The following is a 27553-nucleotide window of genomic DNA, read 5'->3' as shown; positions in this document are numbered from 1 at the left end:
AATCGTTTAAAATTTTTTTAATGCATAATCAATTTGGAAAATTATGAATTGTCATTCATTCTTTAACTTCACCTTAAAAGGCTCATATCTAAAAATGACTCAAAACTCTAACAGGCTATCCATTATATCCAACACTTAATTTATTTTAACGTCTGAAGTGGTGATATAAAGTACATTAAATTCATAAAAGCAGGGAAATGAATAAAATGACTTGATGAACATAAAGTTATTACTACTTTCTATATTTCTATAACTACTTTCTATAAATGATGCTACAATTTCAGGGTAGGAAATACTGCTTATAATAGCAAAATAACAAAATCTTTTCAATCTCTGATGTACATAGTTTAAAATTTAAGACAGGCACAATTACAGACTTTTAGCTTCACTTCTGATTGGGATTTTCCATTTCTCTAAAATGTATATATACCTTTGTTGGACTAGATGTTCTTTTCCTCTTCGCAGGACTGGACAGGCCATCTACTTCGTTAGAAGTAATCATGCATACTGGCAAGGGCTGTTGTGAAACTGGCATTTGACTGAGGCTTAATACAGGTTCAGTATTTGGATGATGAACTTTGTAAGCCTAAGGATCACAGAAGTAAAGCAGAAACATGGTTCTACATATTCTTAATTCACGCATTCAAATTATAAAACTTTGTAAGCTTGCATACTTTCAAAACTATGTGGACATCATGAATTGCAACTGAAAATCAAAATCAAATGATTCATCAATGGAGGAATGTGTATCTTCTTTTGAAAAACTTTGTTTTTAAAACATTAAATAAACCACTGTGTAACAGTCCCTTAAATCCCTTTTGCGGCTTCCCTGGTGGCGCAGTGGTTGAGAGTCTGCCTGCTGATGCAGGGGACACGGGCTCGTGCCCCGGTTTGGGAGGATCCCACATGCCGCGGAGCAACTAGGCCCATGAGTCATGGCCGCTGAGCCTGCGCATCCAGAGCCTGTGCTCCACAACGGGAGAGGCCACAGCAGTGGGAGGCCCGCGTACCGCAAAAAATAAAAAAAGAAGAAATCCCTTTTAAAATCATTAAACTATACGAAAGTTTTAAATTGGTACCCCAAGTTTCTTCCCATATCAGAGGAAGTTCTATTTTGATCTAAAATCCCTTTATAATTAGATATGAAGGATTTAAATTTTTTAAAAAAGCCAATTCTACTGTAATTTAAGTCTGATCACTACCAACTGGAAAGAACCCTTAAAGCTGGGCACCTACAGAAGATAACCCAACTTCTCACCTGCTGTGCTGTGTTCATGGCACCCTGCCTGGAGGTAAGCTCTGCAGGTATTGGTAGGCTCCATGCCTCCTCAATACTAGGAAGTAATTTAGTTTTATTCTGTAGACTACCTTGTGGAAGGTTACACAACTGAGCCTAGGAAAAATTATGTAAAAAGCAAATTTAACACAGGACTACTTGAGTAATTAGCAAGTCCACCAAAACTTCCTCAATGTTACAGGTTTTTATTTTTTAAAGAAAGCAGATTATAAATTTGGGGTTTCAGATATATGCTAAGTATAAAGAGGGCAACTAGAATACACTAGCGAGAATCAGAACAAAGCTAAATTCTGTTTTTCAGAATTACCATGGATACCTTCTCATGAAATTTCAAGCAAGAGTGAAAAACAATGTGTTTTTTTCTCTAAAATGCTGTAACTTAAAAACATAGATAGCACACAAAATCATGCAAATTAACATGCATCAACAAAATAAAGATGCAAAAGAACATTTTCAATACAGTATATCTTAAAGTGAAAAATAATATCACAAAATATTAAAAAGTACAGAAACAAGTTATTCACATCAAAACAAACTTTCCAGCCACCCTACTGTGCCAGTTATCATATGGAAATATCTTTTAAAATATGCTATTTTAAAATTTTACCTGTAAAAACTTAATTCTTCCTGTGAGCATAGAGCTATTACTACAACTTTTGCTTCTAGCTGCATTTAAGTAGCATTTAATGGCATCCTGAGGTTGGTTGCAGGATTCATAGAGAGTGCCTAGGTCCATCCAGGCTGCTGCATGCCCATGGTCCAACTGTACAGCACAAATATAGGCCTGTAATGCATCCATAGGCTGATTTTGCTGCTGATAGAGCACACTGGAAAGAGAAATGAAGTTTTCTGAAACTGACTGGGTGTAAGATTATTACATAGTATATTAGATGTAGCTCAATAAACTTGTGTATCAATTAAAAATATTACAAATTTTACACACACAAGCCTTACCCTATTGAACACCAGGTATCTGCACTTGCTTCTGATTTATCAATAGACTGCCTGTAAGATATAAAGGCATCCTGAACTTTCCCAATACTTGAGTAGCACCTGAAAGAGGTGAGAAATAGATATATATATATATATTTATATGAAGTATTCATAAATGCTTAAATTAACTATATTAGTTTACCAAAATTATATATATGGAAAGGAAAAATACTTACTAGCAACATGTTTACATATAGATTTAGACACTGATTTTAATTACATTATAATTTGCTGTTAAATGAACTTTCTCTCTTACGACTGCAAACACGTTATATAATGAACTCTTTTCAAACCATTATAGCCCAGATTTGTTCACTGCTAGAATATTCAGGTTTAAATACACAGAGCTCTTTTTATATGTACTTTATACTCAAGCTTCTTATGCTACAAGAAAATAGAGCTAAAACACGAAGAGAAATTAAATGTTGATAATGATTTTAATTTCACTAGCACATCAGAATTTTCCTTTCTGAACATACAATACTCATAACAAACATTCCTTAACTCATCAAACATACAAAACTGAGATACAGTTAATATCAAATTGTACATAAAAAAGTGGTAAAAGTAAGTTTAAAAAATGGCTATTTGTGGGTTAAGAGACATCAGAAATGCCAGTAAAAGAGAAAGACACAATTTCAAAGAGTGCATACAACGTAAGAATCTGAGGCAGAATTAAAAAGGGAAAAGTAATGAAAACATGCACAGATATTAGAGACTATATGAATAGTAACAGACAAAAATATTTTTTAACAAAACCAAATTTCATATTATCAGACAAATGCCGTGTGTATGTATATGTATATATACACACATATATTTATATATACTTATGTGTGTGTGTGTGTGTATATATATATATCCTTCCTAAATATTAGGAGAACTGGAAATATTTCCCGAAACCAGCATTTTCACATTCCATTTTTGTTTGGGTTTTTTTTTGCGGCACACGGGCCTCTCACTGTTGTGGCCTCTCCCGTTGTGGAGCACAGGCTCCGGACGCGCAGGCTCAGTGGCCATGGCTCACAGGCCCAGCCGCTCAGCGGAATGTGGGATCTTCCCGGACCGGGTCAAGAACCCGTGTCCCCCGCATCCGCAGGCGGACTCTCAACCACTGTGCCACCAGGGAAGCCCTCACATTCCGTTTTTTAAAAATCAAAACAAAAATTCAATGTGTCCAAGTTTGTCTAGTCCACTGACCAGCGCTTTTCTCTCCAACACAAGTTGTCTAGGCTCCTCTGAGGTAGGCTGGTATAACAGAAGCAGCACTGAGTAAAGCTGGGTTCTAGCTCTTTTTGTGACATTAATTAGCTATGTTACTTCAAAAAAACCACTTTACTTCTTTGAACTCATGTCCCCCATTTGTATTATAAGAGGGTGAACAAGGGCTTCCCTGGTGGCGCAGTGGTTGACAGTCTCCAAAAAAAAAAAAAAAAAAAAAAACAAGGGTGAACTAAGTTGCTGTCTGATCATTCCCAACTCTTAACAGTTTTCTAACTGTGTGAGGCTATTTAACATTGTCATTACCAGTGTTATTACTGTATTACCCCATTCCTTTAACATACACATTCCAAACAAGCAGCAGCAATAATATGCAACACAGCCTTGAACACAGAGGTAACATATGGTCTCTGAAATACTAGGATCATCAAATCTCTGTAAATTTTACCAGCAGTGAGATACCCATTCAGAGTGTCAGTAAGTTTTAAAATATTTTTCACAAATTTGATTTTTCTGTCAATAAAGCCAAGTAGAAGCAATATATCAAAAGGCAGAAGATAAGATAAACAAAGTTATAGAGACTGTTCTGTACTTGTAGAAACTTTTATCCAAAAAAGTTAAAAACAAAGCATATGTCAATGTTTTAAATTCAGATAACCTCTAATAAAGCCCTCTGTGGAATACTGCTGTTCTTAAACAGATGGGAAAGTACACCCTACTAAAATGCTGATTTTAAACATATTTCATTGTACATGGCTGTGATTAAACAGAAACAACAATAAGGATCCCTTATACTAAGAAGTCACACACAATGTAAACTACATCATGCTACAAATTTTTATCTTGGATAAAAAGGAAAAAAATATCCTGGGCCATATTCTTTTAATCTATACTAGCAAAGTGGTAATAAAAACCTAGTAGTATAAGTCACACCTCTCCCTCTTTCTAAAGATAAGCCTCTTTTGCAATCACTGTATGAAGACAAATATTGTACAAAGGAGGTAATAATATTAGCTCCAAATGCCACTTATTTAGTGCACTTATTCAATTTATTAAATATTGGATCAATCTAGGCACATCGCAAGGCAATGGAAGATAGGAAAGATTCATTTCCTCCTGGAGGACCTTTAGTAGAGGAGAAAAAACTAAGTTGACAAGCAACTCAAAGTACACTCTTTTATAAGCCTGGGGGAGACTACGAAAAACTCCACTGAAAGTAGCTAACTTTAATTCTTATTAAATATAACAGAAAATCAAATATTTTAAAAAGGAACTATCCTAATACTAATCTGACACAAATATAAATATACTTTATTTTTTAAAATAGAAAGATATTAAAAACTAAAAATTAGGAGCTTCCCTGGTGGCGCAGTGGTTAAGAGTCCGCCTGCCGATGCAGGGAACACGGGTTCGTGCCCCAATCCGGTAAGCCCCCACATGCCGCGGAGCGGCTGGGCCCGTGAGCCATGGCCGCTGAGCCTGCGCGTCCGGAGCCTGTTGCTCCGCAACGGGAGAGGCCACAACAGTGAGAGGCCCGCGTACCGCAAAAACTAAAAAAAATTAAAATTAACACAAAACCTAAGTTTGATTTAGACTTTATGTCAAACGTCCTAGAAAACAAAAAATTCAATGTGAAAAAGTATGGGGCAAAATTCACAGTCAAACCAAGAAGGACAACTAAATTTATAACCTTGAGAAAAGGTACCTGACATATCTAATCCAATTCATTCATTAATAGGTGGAATGAGAATTCAGACCTCAATTTCAATAAATTTTTCCATAGGCTACTGGTGGTCCTCAGGTAAAATAAAAATGAATTTTCTGAAAATTCTTTAAAACTCTTCAAAACTCTCTGAAAACTAGTGATAATTCAAGTCATGTGAAGACAATGTGAAAATAAAATCTAATAAGCAAATAAGAATTCCTCAGTAAAAGCACCTAACTCAGAGTGATCCAATTTTACCTCTCAAGAATCTCTATTATAATGTATTTAAAATAAAATGTCACTAAGCACATTATGTTATCAACATTTTAGATTATAAATCAACTCTAGGCAGCACAACCCAAGTGTCTGGTCTCACCTGCCAAGGAAATACCAAGACTGGCCAGAATTAGGATCTGCCTCCAATGACTTTTGGAGATACTGAATAGCATAGCTTTCCTTGGTGGCTTTGTCTCCTTGTAGATCCATGTTATGATGCATCCATCCTATAATTAAACAATTGCAAGCATTTATCCATAATTAAACTATTCTTCTAGCTTCGAGAATACCATGAAGCACACAAATAAATTAAAATACCCTTTTAGTACATTTATTTGTTTATCTTGAATCAAAATTTCCCTAAATTTCAACCTACCAAAAGTAACTACTACAGAAAAATCCATTTTACTAAAAAGATATACTCAAAGCTATGAGGACTCTTAAAGAATAGAATGAAATTTGAAACATCAGGAGTACTGCATAGAAGCCATAGATAGATTCTCCTTTTCTAAATTTAATTTGGAAAAATGTCTTCCAATTTATAAACCAAAAAATACAAAGATGATTAATTTACTTGTGCTTTAAAGGTTTATTCTGAAAATAATCTAGAAAGTCCATACTTATCTCACAGGAATCAATAAAAGTAAAAATATTCAAAGATAAATAATTAAAAACAAAAACACCTTCCCAAAGATCCTACACTTTAATTACACTAATTGTTCTCATATAATCCTAAATGTAACAACATTAGATCAAAAACAACAAAACACCTCCAGGGATATATGGATATCTAAATGAAAAACTGGTTCCAAAAGTTATAAAAGCAGTACAGTGCTTAATGAAGAGGTTTAGAGTTACAGCTACAGAGACAATGTTAAGACTGGATCATGAAAAAATGTTAAACATTTAAAACAAATAGAAATTAATGCTTCAGTTGTCAGTCAATTCATGTGTAAGATTACCTTTGCAAAACTATCACTTAGGCAGAAGTATTACTAATTGCTTTTGACATTATAGGTAAAATACAGCCATTATAAAAATATTCATATTATCACAAACTTGATTAAAATTTAGAATTATTTACTCAAAACCAAAAACAGCAAAAGGAAAAACAAATTAAAAAAACCCAACCCATATATTATACATGATAAATAACCAACAAAATGAATTACTGAATATTCTTACTATCATCTGAGTAGTACTGATGCATTACTTATATTATTTTTGAACACCAAACCTTTGCTTTTAAAACATAAGAATATAACAAGTAGCTGGAGAAAATAATGAACTCTTCTATAATTTTTAGGTGAGATAGTTCCATTAAGTCATACAATGAAATATATTGTATTTCAAGCTCAATAGCACTAACCTAGCCATTTGAATTATTTCAATTCAATTGACTTCAGAGTGCTAAGCACATGGAAATATTCAAACCTCCTCCAGAGGTCAGTTACTAAGGGGTAATTTTGAGAATTGAAAAGGACTAGTTGCACTGGACCACTGTATTTAGATAAATTTTGAGATGAACCGTGCTAGATAGTAGGAATAAATATATTATCAACTCTTGACAAAAGAGAAGGAATACATTTACAACATAAAATACTCATTTTAAATACCATCTCAAAATAATTTATGTCAAAATTAATCCTAAAACACAGAAGTTTAATGAAAACTTATTTTTAAGCAGATGAGTTACAACTGCTCCCACCCACCAGTGCCAAAATGTTTAAAATACTACAATATATAATAAAAAGTAAATATTTATGTACCTAACTGTTGTAAAACAGTTGCTTTTACTTGTGCAGGTAGGTTTTCTGTCCCTAAAAGCTGTTCATAAGCTTCTTTTGCAGAGTGGTATTTTCTCTAGAGAGTAGAAGATATTCAGACAAAAAAAAAAAAAAAAAAGATAAATCATTAATACAACAAAATAAAACAGACTCATAATTATGGAGAACAGACTAGTGGTTACCAGTGGGGAAAAGGAAGAAGGAAGAGGCAAGATAGGGGCACTGGATTAAGAGGCACAAACTACTATGTATCAAATAAATAATCTAAAAGAATATATTGCAGAACACAAGGAATATAGCCAATATTTTATAGTAACTACAAAGGCAACATGATCTTTAAAAACTGTGAATCTCTATGCTGCACAACTGAAACTTATACAATATTGTACATCAATTATACCTCAACTAAAAAAAAAAATAAACTTTCAAACAGAAGGTTTTCAATATCACTGTAGATGTTAAAAAGTATTAATGGCAGGATTTAATTAACTTTTCCAGTAATAAAGTGGAATAAACACTGATGTATATGTGTATATATATCATAAAAACTTACTAGTATATGAAAATTTAGACAATAATATTTTATAAGTTTCAATTATTAAAAAGAATGAATGTAAAAGTTCTAATTCATTAACTGAGTATTTTACTGTGGACCACCATGTTTCAAAAAAACTAACAACCAATAAAACTACCCTTCAATATAACAAGGTATTAGTAAAATATGGCATTTATAACATTTGCTGTATCCCAAAAGTTACAAATAAAATAACTCCAACCTTAGACATTATTTAATAACATTCACAAGGCTGGAGAAATATTCTACCAGCAAATGTATAATTAACCTAGAATGACTTTTGAAGATATGGACATCTTATAAAGCAAATATAAGTGCTACTACTATCCTTTACAAAGTCTAAGACAGAGGAAAAGTAGTTATTGTCTTAATTTGCATTTTGAAATTTTTTGCTTTTTTATACAAAATACTTTTGGAAAGTGTTCATAAATAAAAGTGTTTTTTAAAGACGTAACACTTCCCATAGATACAATATAACGCTCATATTAAAAGTACAGGCAGGGCTTCCCTGGTGGTGCAGTGGTTGAAGAGTCCGCCTGCCGATGCAGGGGACACGGGTTCAAGTCCCAGTCCGGGAATATCCCACATGCCGCTGAGTGGCTGGGCCCGTGAGCCATGGCTGCTGAGCCTGGGCATCTGCAGCCTGTGCTCCGCAACGGGAGAGGCCACAACAGTCAGAGGCCCACGTACCGCATAAAAAAAAAGTACAGGCAAATTTACAAATGAGACCATTGCCTACAGTTCTCCTTTAAAAATTATTAGTAAGAATAAAACCTATTATTGTTACTGTGATATTAAACACAACTCTTCCAAAATAACAGAAAAAATTAAAAAGAGAAAATCCAAAGTATGGTTTCTTTAAAACATACTTGGGAGTGGCATGGACATATATACACTACCAAATGTAAAACACTGAGTGGGAAGCAGCCACATAGCACAGGGAGATCAGCTCGGTACTTTGTGACCATCTAGAGGGGTGGGATGGGGAGGGTGGGAGGGACAGAGACGCAAGAGGGGAGAGATATGGGGACATACGTGTATGTATAACTAATTCACTTTGTTATAAAGCAGAAACTAACACACCACTGTAAAGCAATTATACTGCAATAAAGGTGTTTAAAAAAAAAACTTGGAAAAACTGTTTTGGACATTTAAAAAGTGTTTGTAAAAGGGATGATAAAGTCGTTTCCAGGACATTTTTATTAAATGAGCAGAGCAATATGATTCATTAAATGTATAAATTGGTGTTTAAAATATTGAGTTTTTACTTTAACCAAATGAGACAAGGAAAGAAGGAGGAAAAAAAAAACCCATCTCTTTTTTTATCTCTATCATATACCCACATACATTATGTACATACACACGTACGTATACATAGGAAAGCCACAGCTTTAACACAGACAGCAAACCAACATCCACAAAGAAGCTAACACTTACAAGGATAAACACTTCCCCAAGCATGAACATCCACAGTTAATAAATTCAGCAGGATACAAAATTAACAATCAAAAAGCAGCTGCATTTCTATATACTAGCAGAGAATAATTTAAAAAGGAAATTACGAAAACAAGTCAACTTATCACAACACTAAAAACAAAATTAATTTAAATTTACCGGGATTCTCTCGTGGCTCAGTGGTTAACAATCTGCCTGCCAATGCAGGGAACATGGGTTCAAGTCCTGGTCTGTGAAGATCCCACATGCCGCGGAGCAACTAAGCCCGTGTGCCACAACTACTGAGCCTGCGCTCTAGAACCCGCAAGCCTCAACTACTGAAGCCTGTGCACCTAGAGCCTGTGCTCCACAATAAGAGAAGCCACCGCAACGAGAAGTCTGAGCACCACAACAAAGAGTAGCCCTCACTCGCAACAACTAGAGAAAGCCTGTGTGCAGCAACAAAGACCCAACGCAGCCAAAAATAAATTTATTTAAAAATTTAAAAATTACAATAAAATGAATTTACCAAATATGTGCTTGTGTACAAAACACCACACTTTCTTTATCTACTCATCTGTTATTGATTGTTTCCACTTCCTGTCTGTTGTTAGTGGTTCAACAAACACAGGACAATTCTTATTTTTTTAATGTTTTTATTTTTTATTTCTGGCTGCATTGGGTCTTTGTTGCTGCACGCGGGCTTTCTCTAGTTGCAGCGAGCAGGAGCTACTCTTGGTTGTGGTGTGCGGGCTTCTCATCGCGGTGGCTTCTCTTGTTGCAGAGCACAGACTCTAGGTGCGCAGGCTTCAGTAGTTGTGGCTCGCGGCTCTAGAATGCAGGCTCAGTAGTTGTGGCGCATGGGCCTAGTTGCTCCGTGGCATGTGGGATCTCCCCAGACCAGAGCTCAAACCCGTGTCGCCTGCATTGGCAGGCGGATTCGTAACCACTGCACCACCAGGGAAGCCCAATCAATATTTTTGAATAAATACTCAAAGGTTGGAAAACTGGTTGTATCCTATGATACTTCAATTTTTAATTTTTGAGGAATCTTCATACTCTGGCTGCACCATTCTGCATTCCCACCAACAATGTATGAGGATCCCAATTTCTCCACGTCCTCACCAACACTTGCTTTCTTTTGTTTTTTGATAATAGCATTTAGACAGATTTTAACTAATGTGTATATATATATTTTTTTAGACATGTTTTTGCACACTTAATAAACTGTAGTACAGGGTAAACATGACTTTTAAATGCATTGGGAAACCAAAAAATTCATGTGACTTGATTTATTGCAATATTTACTTGATTGCAGTGGTCTGGAACTGAACCTGCAATATCTGTGAAGTATTCCTGCATTAAGATAACAACACTTCCTGAAGCGATTTAAGGATTCAATGTAATCTCTATCAAAATCCCACTGTGTTTGCCAGAAATTTTAAAAATCATCCTAAAGTTCATATGGAATTTCAAAGGGCCTCAAAGTCAAACAATCTTGAGGGGTAAAAAAGAACAAAAATTCAATTATTTACACATCCTGGGTTAAAAACTTTCATTTTGTCATCATATACTACACCTTTATCTTTTTCGTTCATCATTAATACAAAACTGCTGAAGGGAGAAATAATCCAAGTGTTTACTCACAGATGAACAGAAACTGAATTTGATATACATATATGGAGTCATCCCTGATATCTTCAGGGGATTAGTTCCAGGACCTTAGTGGATGCTCAAGTCACTTATATATGCAAAATGCAGTAGTAGATGCGTATAACCTATGCATATCCTTACATTTGTCTTCTTCATCTCTAAATTCCTTATAATACTCAGTTCAATGTAAATGCTATGTAAATAGTAGTTGGAACATAGTAAGTTCAAGTTTTGCTTTTTGGAACTTTCTGGAATTTTTTTCCCAAATATTTTTGATCTGAGGTTGGCTTAATATGAATATGCAGAACCCACGGACAGTGAGGGCTGACTGCACATATAATGGAATGTTATTCGGCCTTAAAAATAATAAAATTCTGATACATGCTACAACATGGAAAAACCTTGATGGTATGCTGAGTGAAATAAGTAATACACAAAAGACAAATACTGTAGGAGCCTATTTATATGAATCCGCCTGCCAATGCAGGGGACATGGGTTTGAGCCCTGGTCCAGGAAATGCCGCGGAGCAACTAAGCCCATGCACCACAACTACTGAGCCTGTGCTCTTGAGCCCATGAGCCACAACTACTGAAGCCCGTGCACCTAGGGCCCGTGCTCTGCAACAAGAGAAGCCACTGCAATGAGAAGCCCAAGTACTGCAACGAAGAGTAGGCCCTGCTCACCTCAACTAGAAAAAGCCGACACGTGGAAACAAAGAATCAACACAGCCAAAAAAATAAATAAATAAAATTAATTTTTTGTTTAAAAATAGAAAACTACAAACCAATATCCTTGGTTTCTGCAAAAATTCTCGAAAGAATACTAACTTACTGAATTCAGCATCATATTAATAAAAAATGAGGTAGGACTTATTCCCACAATGAAAGGATGGTTCACTCAATGTAATATTGCACATTAAAAGAAAGAAGTCAAAAGAACATGTGATCAGCTCCACTGATGCAGAAAAAGAATTTCGCAAAATGTGACAAAATTCATCAACTTTTCATGATAAAAAATATTCACCAGGACTTCCCTGGTGGTGTGTGGTTAAGAATCCACCTACCAATGCATGGGACACTGGTTTCAGCCCTGGTCTGGGAAGATCCCACATGCCATGGAGCAACTAAGCCTGTGCACAACTACTGAGCCTGTGCTCTAGCACCCATGAGCCACAACTATTGTGCCTGTGTGCCACAAGTACTGAAGCCTGTGTGCCTAGAGCCTGTGCTCTGCAACAAAAGAAGCCACCACAATGAGAACTGAGAACGTTGTGCACTGCAACGAAGAGTAGCCCCTGCTCACCACTAGAGAAAGCCCATGCACAGCAATGAAAACCCAATGCAGCCAAAAATAAATTAATTAATTTTAAAAAATACTCACCAAATTAGGAATATAGGGGAACTACTTCAATCTGATGAAGGGCACTTATGAAAAACCAAAGTGATTACATAGCAGCTTTATTCATAACTGCCACAATTTGGAAGAAACCATATCCTTCAGTAGATGAATGGATAAACTCGGTTCATCCAGACAATGGAATATTATTCAGAGCTAAACAGAAATGAGGTATCAAGCCATAAAGGGATATGAAGGAAACTTAAATGCATATTACTAGGTCAAAGAACCCAACCTGAAAAGACCACAGTCTCTATGATTCCAACTCTCTGATATTCTGGAAAAGGCAAAACTATGAAGGCAATAAAAGATGTGTGATTGCCGGGGATTGGGGGAGGCAGAAGGGTTAACTGGAAGAGAACAGAGGATTTTCAGAGCTGTGAAAACACTCTGTATGATACCATAATGATAGATAAATGTAATTATAAATTTGTCCAAATCCACAGAATGTACAACACTAAGAATGAACCGTAATGTAAACTCTGAACTTTGGGTGATGATAGATTGTCAACACAAGTTATTAACTGCAATAAATGTACCACTCTGATGGGGAATGTTAATAACACGGAAGGCTATGGGGCAATAAATATATACAAAATCTCTGCAATTTTGCAGTGATCCTAAAAATGCATGGGAAAAAAAAGTCTTTAAAAAAATGGTGAACATAATACACAATGCTGAAAAAGTGAAAGACCACTCACTAAAACCAATAAAGAGACAAGGATATCTATTTTCACTACAGCATTCAAAATTTTATCCAGAGGACTTAGGCAAGAAAAATAAAAGATATCTGACTTGGAAATGAAGAAGTTAAATTATTGTATCTGCAGATGACATGACCATTTTAATGACTAATTACTTTGAAAGAGGGCTCTTCAGACTATCAAATTCTCCTTCAGTGAATTTTGCTACTTTGTGTCTTTTAAGGAATTGATCCATTTTATCTAAGTTATAAAATTTCTTGGCATAGAGCTGTTCAGGCATTCCCTTACCATACTGGTAATGTATGTGGACTGAGCTGTGATATGATGCTCGGTTTTATATGTCAGCTGACTGGGCTAAGGAATGCCCAGACTGCTAATGAAACATTATTGCTGGGTGTTATCTGTGTAAGTATTTCTGGAAGAGATTCCATTTGGATGGATAGACTGAGTAAAGAAGATTGCCCACCCTCCTCAATGTGGGTAGGCATCAGCCAATACAAACAAAAAGGCAGTGGAAGTGTAACTTTGCTCACTGCCTGCTTGAGAATGGAATGTCATCTTCTGCTTTCACATACTCGAACTCGTGGTTCTTGAACTAAAGAATTAGACAGATTTGGACTAAAGTTTCTTTGGCTTGCAGACACAATTCCATCAGCAAGTTCCTATAATAAATGTACACACACAAACAATATACACATACACACATACTATATATATTTATACATGCAAACATATACACACCCATACGCTCCTATTCACTGTTTCTCTGGAAAATCCTGGCTAATACAAGTGACAACCCCTCTTTCTTCTTTTTCTTTTGTTTCTTTCCTTCTTATTTATCTGTTGAAAATTTTTAAATGTTTTTCATTGTGATGATTACCCCTCATCACATGAATGAAATGAAAGAGGATTTATCTTCTTTCATTCTTCATAATGGTAGTTGTGTCTTTTTTTCCTCCGATAGCTGAAACTGAGGTCTATCAAATCTGTTAACAAAGAACAAGTTTCCAATTTTGTTCATACTGTTTTTTCTTTTCAATTTCATTGATGTCTGATCTTATCTTTCTTAGTTTCTTCCTTCTGCTTGCTTTCAGCTTAATTTGCTCTAATTTCTCTCAAGGTAAAAGCTGAGGTTACTGACGTTAGATCTTTCTCATTTTCCGTACAAGCATTTATACATTTCATTCTAAGCTTAACTCTCTAACCACAAGCCACAAATTCTGAGGCTGTATTTTCACTTTTATAATTAAAATTTTTTTTAGTTTTTCTTGTGACTTCTTTTAGACCCATAGTTTAGAACTATACTGTTAAATGTTCAACCATATGAGAATTTTTTGCTACCATACTGTCAGGAGCTTATAATTACACTGTGTTTTAAGAACGTACTTAGTATAATTTGTTATAAACTCTATTAAAGTTTGTATATAAACTCTTTTAAACTTTCAAGGTGTAGTCCATGGGCCAGAAGGTTACCCATGTTAACGAATGCTCCATGTACCATGAAAGCTGTTAAGACGCTACTATTAACTGTGTGTTCTATATAAGTCAATCAGTTCATAACATGATTGATAATACTGTTATTTAGACTGACAAATTGATCATACACTGTTCAAGTTATCCTGAATATATTTTTTTCTGTAGTTGATTATTCATTTATTGAATAAGGCTTATTAAGATTCCAGGGAGAATAGCTGATTCATCCACCTCTCATAACCTGATGTATTTTGATGCTCTGTTGCCAGCTGTACCCATGTTAGGATCCTTATGTCCTTTTGGAGAATATATTTCTATATTCCTTTGCTTAAAAGGTATCTTTGTCATTAGATTTAACTGAGTTTATAAAATATACCCATAACAAATCTAACCCCATCACAAAGAATACTATACCATTTCCAAGTATAGTGAGTGTAGCTATCCTTTCTCAGAATATTCCCAATTTCTCCTTCCTGTCCCTATTAATATTGTTATTTCATTTTATATATCCATATGCTATAAACACCCAATATACTGTATATTGTCACTATTAATGTCTTAAAGAAGAAGATATTGAGGGACGTCCCTGGTGGTGCAGTGGTTAAGAATCTGCCTGCCAATACAGGGGACAGGGGTTCGAGCCCTGGTTCAGGAAGATCTCACATGCCGCAGAGCAACTAAGCCCGTGCACCATGACTACTGAGCTCTAGAGCCCGCAAGCCGCAACTACTGAGCCCACATGCCACAACTGCTGAGGCTGCATGACACAACTACTGAAACCTGCGTGCCTAGAGCCCATGCTCTGCATCAAGAGAAGCCACCGCAATGAGAAGTCCATGCACCACAACGAAGAACAGCCCCCACTTGCCACAACCAGAGAAAGCCCGTGCACAGCAAAGAAGACCCAGTGCAGCCAAAAATAAATAAATAAATTTATTTTTTAAGAGTATTTCTCCTACACATTACAAAATAAATTTCGTCTAATTTATAGAAAAAATGTAAACATACTACAGAGTTCTAATAGTTATATTAAATTTTCTGTATTACTGATATTAGCATGGCATACATCACAATGAATGAACCAATATGGATATACAGTTATTACTGAAACTCATACTCTATCCAATGTCCCTTTTACCTAATATCATTTTGCTGTTTCAGGATACCACATTTTATTTAGTTGCCATGTCTCCTTCAGTTTCTTTTGACTATTATAGAGTCTCAGGTTTTGATTAGTTTAATAGAAGTTTTTAGTAGCACTGGTAAGTACTTTTTAAGAGTTCTGTGTATTTGGAGTTTGTGTGATATTTTCCTCCTGGTTGTATTTTCAGAATGAAGACTATAGAGGTAAAGTACTCTTCCCATCATCTCCTATCAAGGATACATCATATCAAACATGCCCTACTACTGATGCTGTTAACTATGTTCACCAGGCTAACATACAGTGTTTGTCAGTTAGCTCCACTGAAAAGTTCGCCACCACTAACTCTTTCTACAAATGTACTCTCTGAACAGAAGTAATTATTCTCAGTTCACAAGAGAGGCACCTCTTTGATGGGGTAGTCTATAAGTAATTTGTAATTCTTCTCTGAAAAGATAATGGCACCTGTCATAGAATTCTATGTAGGTAGATTATTCTTTCAACACCTGGAGGGGATATTTTACTCCCATACTCTTTGCGCCTGCATGGTTCTGATAAGAAGTCTTACAATGATTTTTACCCTGATTCATCTATAAGTAAGATGGATTTTCTCATCATTTCTTTTTATTGTTAAAATAATGATAATCAAAAGTTTATCCTTTGTCTTTTTTTTTTTGCGGTACGCGGGCCTGTGCCCGTGAGCCATGGCCTCTGAGCCTGCGCATCCGGAGCCTGTGCTCCACGGTGGGAGAGGCCACAACAGTGAGAGGCCCGCGTACCACAAGAAAAAAACAAAACAACAACATCAACAACAACAAAAAACTATTAAATCATTTCAATTACCCACATTTGATAATTTTGAAGCAAATCCTAGACATTATCATACCATAAATACGTTAGTATATATCCTATAATATACGTAACTATGTTTTCTATAACCTAAGTACATTGCCCTTAAAAAATGACAATAATTACTTAATATTAAATTTCCACTGTATATCAGAATTTCTCACACAACTTTCTCCTAGCTGCCTTTTTATGGCTGGTTTAACTCAGGACCCAAACAAGGTCCAACCATTGAATCTGGATAGATTTCTTAAAAATCTTTTAATTTATAGGATTTCCTTTGCCTTCCCTTAACCTCCCACCCACTCTAAAGTCTTAAAATGTTACTGCACAATCTACGTTGTTTATCCTGTACCCTACCCATTCCAAGATTTTTCCTTTCTCCCCTCTTCTTAAACCAGTACATAGAAGAAAATGTTAGAGTTGATTTCAGTTTCCCTTTTCTGCAAGAAATAACCACAAATGGTGGTATTTTTAAAATTCTACTATTGACTTTTGGCCTTTTAAAAATTTCTGATAACGATATTAAAAAATCCACACACTCTAAAATCCACACACTCAAACCCACACAAACTTAAGCCCTTACAGATGGTTTTTCTTTTTTATAACACAAGTGCCTGATGTAAGCTTTGCTCTGAAATATCCACTAGAAAGCTGGCTAATCTGAATAAATACATTGACAGCTATGTGGCTAGATAAAGAACCAGGCTGCCCGCCACGCATGCACCACCACCCCCAACTTTGTATTAGAAATCATAGCTGACTTAGATAACTTACCTTTAGGCTGCACGTTTTTCTCTTCCTGAGCTTTAAATTCCTGCTCATATGTTTTAAATTCACCAATAAAAAGTGAAATCTTGAAACCCTCCTTTGATTCCAATAAAAGCAGAACTCTACATGCTCTTCCTTCCCAAGGGCGACATGCAATCACAGTAAGAACTGGAAGGGCAGGTCCAGCCACAAGAGTTTTTACTGACTTAGAGCAGCACACAACAACAAAGTATAAGTTGAGAGAGGTACACTATATTAACTTCCATTTAATCATACTGTTTCTGTCATCTTCTTGTAGATAAGCAGTTACTAAAACTTCTAATGATTTATCCTTTGGCTTTTTCATATAATAACACACATATGTACAAATAAGTTATAGTTTACCCGACACATTGCTTCATTTTCCTCTATTCACTTAAAAATATATATGATATCCTCCCAAAGGATACACAAAAATGAATATTCCTCATTCCATTAACATATGATTACACTAGATACTACAAAATATACCATATTTTATTCAACTTCTTCCCAAGTGACAGATATCTGAGTTATCCTTGATATCTCCCTGTAAAGCACTTGATCTCATTGACCTATTTTATTTTCTGCATAATATTCAACACACTGAATGATTATTGTCTCTTTTCCCAAAAGAAAACAACTTTCTATTTTTACAGAAATTTATCCCACTTAAAATGGGATACCAAAAAATCTAACCATAAATTTAAGGAAATGTCCTCCATCTTCCTCATGGAGGGCTACTTACACAAGGATAGAAAGAAACCGAACAAAGAAGAGTATGACAAAGCACCCACCTTTCCCTTTATGGCACTGGGGAACCATAACATTTCTAGTTGAGCATGGCAACAGGTCCTGTCAAATACATCTCAAGTATGTAGGTATGTCTCAAAATTACTATAACCTTGATAAAGGGTGAACTAAAATCTAAAATCATACAAGCCCTTGTAATACAAGAAGACCATTAAAAAAAAATGAAAACCATTTTTATTTTTTATTTTTTTTGCGGTACGCAGGCCTCTCACCGCTGGAGCCTCTCCCGCCGCGGGGCACAGTCTCCGAACGCGCAGGCTCAGCGGCCACAGGTCACAGGCCCAGTCGCTCCGCGGCACGTGGGATCCTCCCAGACCGGGGCATGAACCCGTGTCCCCTGCATTGGCAGGCGGACTCTCAACCACTGCGCCACCAGGGAAGCCCCAGCAGTAATATTTTAAAAGGAATTTTAGATCACATTATTGCCTCACTGGATTATGGTGATCTTTCCCCAATCTAAGAATTGGCCAGGGGAAAAAAAGGAAAACTGAAACAAGCCCAGAAGTTAAAATGATCTCTATGTTTTCACACATGTAGTCTGGCATTCAGTAAATAATTCAAAGCAAATTGTAAAGAAGTAAAAATAAAGGAAAGAAAAATTAAATAAAAACAAAGGCAACAGGAGATTCAGATACCAGAATTATCAATGACTTTCAAATAACTAGGATTAGTATGTTCGAGAAAATAAATGATGAATAATTTCAGCCCAGAATCAAGAACTATGTAAAAATCCATCAGAAATTTTAGGAAAAAAAGGGAATAATTAAGAACTCAGTGGGCTTAACTGCAGATTTGATATAGAAAATGAGAAGATAAGTGACCTGAAAAATAAACCAGAAGAAAATACAGATAAAGAGAGAGAAAAAGAAGGAAAAAATACAGGTAAAAATAGAAAAGACAGTGGAAATCTGTAATGTACATGTACTTGGACCCTTAAAGGAAAAAAGATAATTGGGCAAAAGTAGTTTTTGAAGAAATAACCTCCCTGCAAAACATAAAAGGAGAACACGGTATAGATTCAAAAAATACCAGAAACCACAAACAGAAAACCATAAAGAATTAGGATCATGGTAGCAAAACGGCAGGAAACTAAATACAAATAAAAAATTTTAAGTAATCAGAAAATAAAAAACCAGCGTGAAGATAAGCTTCACCTTCTAAGAATCAACAAGGGAATCATGAGACTTCAAGAAATAATACAGCTTAACAACAGTGGAACATAAATTTCAAACTGTGGAAATAAATACAGAATTCCATGCCCACTGAAAACATTCGTAACAAAAAAAAAAGGAGGAAGAGTTGTAGTTGAAAATCAGGGCACACTAACACACATAATTATGTTTAATACTATTACCATACATACTTCTTCAAGAACAGATTTAATGGATAAGCAAGAATTTTTAAATTAAAAAGCTGAAAAGGATATAGAAAAACCTGAACACAACCAAGTCTACACAGCTATACCACAGTATACCCAAGAACAACAAAATACACGTTTCTTTCTAATAAAAACATGAATCATTAACCAACACCGATACCACGGCCCAAAAGCAATATAAAAAATTACAACTGATTTAAATAATACAAGGGTAAACAACAAATTTAAGATGGAGATCAATACCAAAAACATAATCATAGAATTCTTTCATCGTTGTATATGTTTTCAACATATTACATAACCACAGGTCAAACAAAACAACAAATCACAGGTGAAATTAGAAAATATTTTGAAATAAGTACACAACATAGCAAGTTTTTAAAATGCATCAAATCATGTTTGAAGAAAAAAATACTTTAATTCACATTGTTTTTAAAACTAGAAATCAATCACCTATGTATGTCAAAAATTAATAAAAAATAACGCTGACTAAACCCAAAGAAAGTAGTAAGAGCGCAGCAATTAATAAAATAGAAAGCAATCATATAATAGAAGCATACGAAAGGTTATTACATTTGACAAACCCTGGCAAGACCAATCAATAAAAAAAGGTGCTCACCACAGATCTTTACACACTTTTTAAGAAAATATTATGAACCAATTCATGCCAATAATTAAGATGAAATCAAAAAAAAATTATCTTCCCTATAACAGAACTGAATCAAAATAAAGATCTACAACTCTCCAAAAGTAGTGACAAATACTGCGTTTCAAATGTAACCATAATCAAAACTCTTTCAATTATGAAAAATCCAGTCCTAAATGGCTTAGACACTAAATTTTTCAAAACATTATGAGAAGAAATATAGTAACAATCTGTAACACAAACTCTTCCAGAGAATACAAAAATAAGGTAGCATTTCCAAAGCACTTTTGTAAAACAGTATAATCATCATTCTAAAGTCTCCAAAGGGCAGTACAAAAAGGTGAAAACCAATCTCATGAACAAAGACACAGAAAACTTGTATGTAACATTAACAAACTAGAACTATAGTAATATTTAACAACAATAATACATCTCAATCTAGTATATTTACTTCAGGACTACAAGGCTGCATTATAATTTGAAAGATTGACATTAATTTCCAATTCCACACTAGGTGCAGAAAACAGACTTTTCTTTATTTCTCTCGCTAAATCCAGTTAAAAGCACTCCAAACTCTGCTTATTTTATATGTAATATCGGAAAAATATGGAAAAAAGTAAACCATTCACTGATCTTTGGACTCAAGGAAAAATACAGCAGTAAATATATATTTTTTTAATTTGTTTAGTTGGGGTTTTGGGTTTTTTTGATTTTGTTTTTTGTTTGTTGGGTTGTTGTTTTCTTTTGCCTCCTAAATTCCTTACTAAGTTCTGGAGAAGCCATACTTGGAAATACCAACAACTATAAAGAGCAAAATCTTCAAGAAAAGACTGATCTATACAGGTAAAAAAGATCAGTAAAAAGGCTGATCTATACAGGTAAAAAAGATCAGTAAAAGTGGCAGCCAAAGAAGTCAGAAAACTTTAAGACAGTAAGTGCTCTACTCCAGCAAATACCAGGTAGTCTACTCTCACCCTCATCAGCAGTCTACATATACAATGAAACAGCATACAATTATATATACATAGTGTGCCAATGTCAATTTCCCATCTCAATATTGTATTACAATTACAGAAGATGTAAACACTTGAAGAAGAGATCAGGTGAAAGGTACACTGTATCTCCTGTGCACATTTGCTACTTCCTGTGAATTTGCAATTATTTCAAAACAAGGAGTTTGAAAAAAATCAGTAGAACTCATGAGAATACCAGAATAAGGGTAAACTTCTGTTTTCATTTAAAAACCCTCAGTAACCATCTAAATAAATTAATGATTTTAAAACAGTAAATAATAACCCTATCAAATTTCAGAAAACAAAATTATCATCTTTCAGGAAGATGAAACGGTAAGAATATGACAGAGTATTTATAAATAAGAACTTTTATGTATGGGTTAAAATTAGAAAAACCAAAAAGACCTACATAGAAAATTATATTTTATTCAAATTATTTTATGAAACTATAATCAACTGTAAGTAGAATTTTTTTTATAATGGGAGAACTATCTTAGATTAACAAGAAGATATTCACTGAAATGAAGAATTCTTGTAGATACCAAATGAAAGTATACTACTCATATTTTCCTTTCTGAGAATATCTCAGTTTATATTTCATGCCCCCATTCTATTAAAGTGCCATCAACTATAAAATTTAATAACACCACAATCTAATTTTTTTTAATTCAGATGGGAAAGTTCTATAACTTAATTGATTACTTGGGTTTAATATTTATTCTTTTCCTTCTTTGAAAACTGCAATGAAATTAAGATAGTTTAACATCCGAAAATACCAAATGGTCATAACATAGTAATCCCTCCGTATTTGTGGGAGATTGGTTCCATGACACCCGAGGATACCAAAATCCGCTCAAGATACCTTACATACAACAGTTTAGTAGCCTCGGCTGTGTCAATCCCCAGGTTCTGTATTGCAGATTCTTATCTTACCTGCAGATTTGTTGGGCCAGCTAAAGATTGAATATACCGGGCGGGGAAAAAGAAAACACTTAATAAATAAAAACTCTATACTTAACAAAGACTCAGACGGAGGTAAGAATTTTTATCTATAACAATAGATATAAGAAGGCTGCCATTCCATGTTATAAAATAGAAATTAGCAGGTTACCAGAATATCCTACCTTGATACCAACTCTGATTCAGAAAATATGGAAATTTCAGGGGTGTTTTCTGGGGAGTAAGGGAAGATGGACAGGGTATAGAAACCTGACGTCAATTTTTTTAAAGCTCCCCAAAATGTCTAACCCATAAGCAGGGTTTGGGAACTTGACACTTAAACGATCTCAAACTATCTTACTACATCTATTTATAATATGAATAAAGGAAGATGCCAGCATCTTTCCTTGTTTGGTATAAATTTGCATAGTATCTACCCTCAACCCATTAATTTATACTTGGACTAAAAACAAAAGAATAGACCTCACAAATGTTTACTACATAACAAGTGCTTTTTCACCCCTGAAAAGCTGCTATTAAATGCATGTTATAACTCAACTGAAATACAATCTTAAATGTTCAACTACTCATACTATTGATAAACTCTATGTACTTTTTTCAGCCTCCTAGCAACTTCCTGATTTCTGATCACAGATTGTAAATTTATATGATACTACAGTTTTTAATCTAACAGCCAAACAAAATATGCTATGCACAAAATATTACAAAGTTAAACTGAAAGTTTTTAAAGCCAATGTTGAAGTTATGACAGTACCATTAAAGGGTGACTATACTTTATGCTACAAATAAGATGTTTTAAAGACGCTTCAATATTACAGAAACACAGAAGCAATTATTCTAAGACAATATCTTATTTCAAACAGGCAAAAATATTTTGGAAAACTACACATACTAACATCAGAATGGTAGAACACTTCCTAAGTAAAGTCATTTCAAACCACGCAGATGACTCAATTTAGAGGCAAACTGCATTAACTGACAATTCCTAGTGCACAGCCAGAGAGTGTTTTGGAAATTTATTAAATCACAGTGAGTTGAAAATGGTTACCAAAACTATACTCATTCTCAATACAAACCTCAAATTCCTTCATGTCTCTTGTTTGGTTTTATCACTAACCAAAATTTCAAACACATTTAATGAGTTCAAAATATTAAATATATGCAGGAGTTTATACTCAAAACTGAACTAAAATTTATCGATAATTATTTCATTGAAAGTATGAAAGTGTAAAGTATGAAACTGTCTTATATAATTTTTATTTCACTTAAAGTATGGATAAGGATTTTGTTCTTTAGTATAGTAAATTAAAACACTTACCTGGGTTTCATACAAGTGGGCAATATGAAACTGAACTACAAAGGATCATGGAAAAGAATTAATTACAATACAGCTGAGTTTAAAGTAATGAATGAAAACAGAGATTATACAACATTTAAAACATAAGGAAATGCGAAAGCAATGGATCACAAATTTGATTTAGAAGTCCAACTTTTGTTTTTAATAGAACAATGTACAAATAAATCTATAAAGATCATGGGCATGCTAAGGAAACATAATTAAAAGCCATTATTAAATAAAAATTTAATCCACTTATTTTTAATTCTAAGAAGACACATTAAAATACATTAAAAACATTAAACATCAACAGTAAATAAGTATACTAAATTTAAATCAGCAATATTAAATAAACATAGCCTTTCAAATGTATATATCCTAAAACATGATATTCAAAATGTTCACCTTAAAAATATAGTAAAGCTATTAAATAAAGACATGTTTTTAAACATACACGTTTTTCTTCAGAATAAATCTATTTAAGCATTTTTTTTAAAGTCATAGATCGAAACAGTATTAGTAAAAGCACACACAAGAAATGACTTTGTTCTGGATATTCAGAATTTAGTGACTTTTACTTAAAGAAGAAAAAAGTCGTACCACCTAAAAAGCAAAATTATAAACTAAGTATATATGATAAATCAGATAAAGGTATGTAACACATTTGCTCCTTCTTTTTTCCTCCCCAAGCTCTTCCTGTCACTTAGTTTGCAATTACCAGAACATGAAAGATTCAATGAAAACCGTAAGGATCAATAAAACAAAATTACAATAATTACAACTAAATTCTAGCTATTTAAATTCTATGGGGTTTATGTGTCAATAACAAATCTCTTTTCATGTTTTGTTTTAGGCTGTAACTAGAAGAAGCTTTCAAAATTTTACAGAGAACATAAAATGTGGAATACTTTCCAGAAATGTCTTAAAGGAATCATGAAATTCCCATAAGTAACAAGATGTTTATTTTCATGTCCTTTCCTCGTCCTCCCACCCCATCCTTATCTTTCATTCTCTTTCAGCAAATGGCCCTGAAGATTATATTCTCTTTAGGAAGCATTAAAAAACTACCAATTCTTAAGCTCAGCTCTTAAAAACTGTGATTTAGTGATCCTGTGGTATAAAGGCCTGAAAAGTTGTCTCCTTTAATAAACTCCCTAGCTTTCTAATAACTTCTCCACATCCAGATAAGCAAACACTGCACTAGATATCCATAATTTCCTGCACATAACAGAGAAAAATTATCTAAAATTTTGTAATTAACTGTAAAATCAAATAAATTTTGGGTACAAAGGCACTGCTCTCCCAAAGTGTTTACACATTACAAGTTAACAAATCTCCTATGAATAAAAACATCTTCAGAGAAAAGGAAAATTCTATCACAACATAATAACTAAATAAACAAAATACAATTCACACATTTTTTCCCTAGTCTCATATATAAAAACAACCTCTTTATTTAATAGGTTAAGTGATTTTCTTCCTCTTCACTGCCCTTTCCCAACATAACCTCAAATCCAGTTAATAGAAATTTCATCTCCATTATTTGACAGAAATAAGGAGAAAGTTAGGGAACCTAAATCCCATTTTTCTCATCTTCATATCCATCTAATAAGTAACAAGAAAGAAAAGACTATCTAACTGGCACCCTAACACCATGTGAACTTCTTACCAATTCAGTCTCGGGTCCCATGTCTCTGGCCTCACAATCCCATAAGGTGACAGTGTCATCTTTCAAAAAGTGAAAATCTCCTATTCCATTCTTAAATATAATTTGAAAGAGGGCCATAAATATACAACTAGGAAAATACTCAACATGGAGATTTTCAAACATATGTACTAAAATACTAGCAACATTGCCAAAAAGGTCTTGAAATTTAAACTTTATTAGAAATGTTATTTTCAGAATATTAAGAATACATGCTATCATGAAGAACAATCATATAATGAGAGTTTTATATCATCTAATTGTTTTCAAAAATATTAATTGGATACATATCTCTTTCTAGCTTGAAAAACAATATGTATAAACAATGAAGAAACTGTACATGTGTAAGTTACTCATAAACAAAAATACATTTTCCATTTTTTTTTTAACTTTACTTTGAATACTCTGATATTCCCAATTTCATAAGCACAGGTTAAGAGATTCAAAGACCAGTCATGGCCTGTGGAATACGTAAAGTCTCAGACATTAAAAGAAACAAGAGAAATAATTTATGGGTTAAAAACAGACACTACAAGATAGTAATGCCTGCCACCAATAATACCTAGCAAAAGGTAAGCAATCACTATATGTTATTGCTCTGTGAGAAACCAGGGATTTCTACAGTTATCAAGTGATTATGCTGATCAACTATCTTAAAGCCTCTGAATCAGGCTTGTGTTCTCCCATTCTTGTTCTCAAAAACCAACATAAACAAAGATATAGAGTATCTGAAAAGGTATTCATGGTCGTAATTTGAAACGTTTCATGGACATTCTGTTCCTCAAAAAGACAAATAACTATTGTATGTGGAAATACTTACTTTCAACACTGGACAAAGTACAGGGATTAGAGTCAATCAAAGCTAACTGAAAATGCTGTAAGAAAAAAGTGAAGACATTACTGTGCTAAATTTAGAGATGCATAAAGTCAACTTTTATATTTTAGTCTTTATCAGTCTAACATGTATAATGAAACCATGTTATGTAACTAAAACATAATAGCCAACCAAATAAAATTACTATAATTCAAAATCTTTTGTGGAAACAAAGTGCTATCAAAGTATTTCCATAGGATAGTTAAGAAGGGAGGATGTGGGGGGAAAGCTACTACTATTACTAAAACCTACTACTTTACCTACTTAACCTGTGTCTATTTTTATTAGGTTAAAAAAAGAAGAATATTTCAGTATTAAAGTAAAGAAAAAAATTAAGTTATAGAAATGTTTAAACTAGACGCGTTTCAATTCACCATACAAAAATCTATAAAGGGGAGGGAGGGAGATGCAAGAGGGAAGATATATGGGAACATATGTATATGTATAACTGACTCACTTTGTTATAAAGCAGAAACACACCATTGTAAAGCAATTATACTCCAATAAAGATGTTAACAAAAAAATCTGTAAAACCCAATGGTATCTTTTAAAACATCAGTGATTATCTTAAAATGAGATCTGGACTTTAGAAATGAAACAATACTATTAGATATCTCCTAAAGAATAAGTCATATAGGCTTATATTCCTTCTTCTATAGTGCCTTTTCTAGCACTATATTTCAAGATATTTAAAAACCATAACCCATGTTGAAATTCATCTCTGAAATATAGTTGGTTCTTTTAAAAGGTATGTAAATTGTGTGTGAAGCATGTAGAATCATTCATGAAATATTAAAACATCCTACATACATCAAATAAGTGTATGCAAAATGTAAATATGTATAACTGTCTATACATAGATGTTATATATTTATATATAAAAACTAATAGATCATTAATAAGAAATTAGTTACTAACCAGTATTAGTTAATATGACAGTAAATAGAAAACATAATGTATAATTAATATATATTAGATATTATATTTAATAACTCATGTGTCTGTCTACAGAGACTTATTACTAAAAACACAGATAACATTAAAACATGAAAACACTAGCTGTCATTGAAAAACACTGAATAACAAATGACCTCTATTAATTATCAATATAAATGTCAGTTATAAACTACTTAAGCAGAGAAAACAGATAATAAATTTTTTTAACTTAAATGAAAGAGGAATAAGCAAGTCCCCATCAACTATTCTACAAACTATTCCCACAAATGTACATTCAAATTTCAGTCTCCATTAATTATTCAACAATTAAAATAATCAACTATAATACCATTAAGTAACCAAAGGACAAGTCATTAAACAATCAACTACATAAATGTCATTCCTATCTACAATTCATACATCTAAACTTGTGACAGACATACTGACACTTAAAATGGCAAGTTGGACATGTAGTCTAAACAATGTGGAGTGACTGAGTACATAACTATGCTTCCTCAACTAGCTGTAACTAACAACAAAATTAATCCTTGCTATCACTGTAACAAAAGAATGGCTATAAAAAGAATCACTGGAGGGCTTCCC

General features: G+C 33.9%; 1 protein-coding gene across 6 annotated transcripts in view; it reads right to left on the bottom strand.

The window, feature by feature from the left end:
- LOC112396007 (lysine-specific demethylase 6A-like) overlaps nucleotides 1-27553 on the bottom strand; it is a 164745-nt gene that overhangs the window by 62886 nt on the left and 74306 nt on the right. For 5 of the 6 annotated variants that reach the window (XR_003002486.1, XM_024739482.1, XM_024739489.1 and 2 more), the window contains exons 7-14: nucleotides 25961-26015; nucleotides 23418-23452; nucleotides 7262-7355; nucleotides 5593-5719; nucleotides 2252-2350; nucleotides 1905-2124; nucleotides 1259-1393; nucleotides 431-586 (exon numbers count right to left, since the gene is read on the bottom strand). Coding sequence is in view for 5 of the 6 variants with exons in the window: in XM_024739482.1 (XP_024595250.1) it covers nucleotides 431-586; nucleotides 1259-1393; nucleotides 1905-2124; nucleotides 2252-2350; nucleotides 5593-5719; nucleotides 7262-7355; nucleotides 23418-23452; nucleotides 25961-26015 (921 nt within the window). In the remaining variant the exon portion in view is untranslated. The remainder of the gene's footprint in view (nucleotides 1-430; nucleotides 587-1258; nucleotides 1394-1904; nucleotides 2125-2251; nucleotides 2351-5592; nucleotides 5720-7261; nucleotides 7356-23417; nucleotides 23453-25960; nucleotides 26016-27553) is intronic. The other variant, XM_024739493.1, reaches the window with a different exon arrangement.

Source organism: Neophocaena asiaeorientalis, unplaced genomic scaffold (assembly GCF_003031525.2).
Source record: "Neophocaena asiaeorientalis asiaeorientalis breed wild unplaced genomic scaffold, Neophocaena_asiaeorientalis_V1.1 scaffold855, whole genome shotgun sequence".
Classification (NCBI taxonomy): domain Eukaryota; kingdom Metazoa; phylum Chordata; class Mammalia; order Artiodactyla; family Phocoenidae; genus Neophocaena; species Neophocaena asiaeorientalis.
The sequence above is the reverse complement of the archived record's forward strand: the minus strand, read 5'-3'. Positions and strand labels throughout refer to the sequence as shown.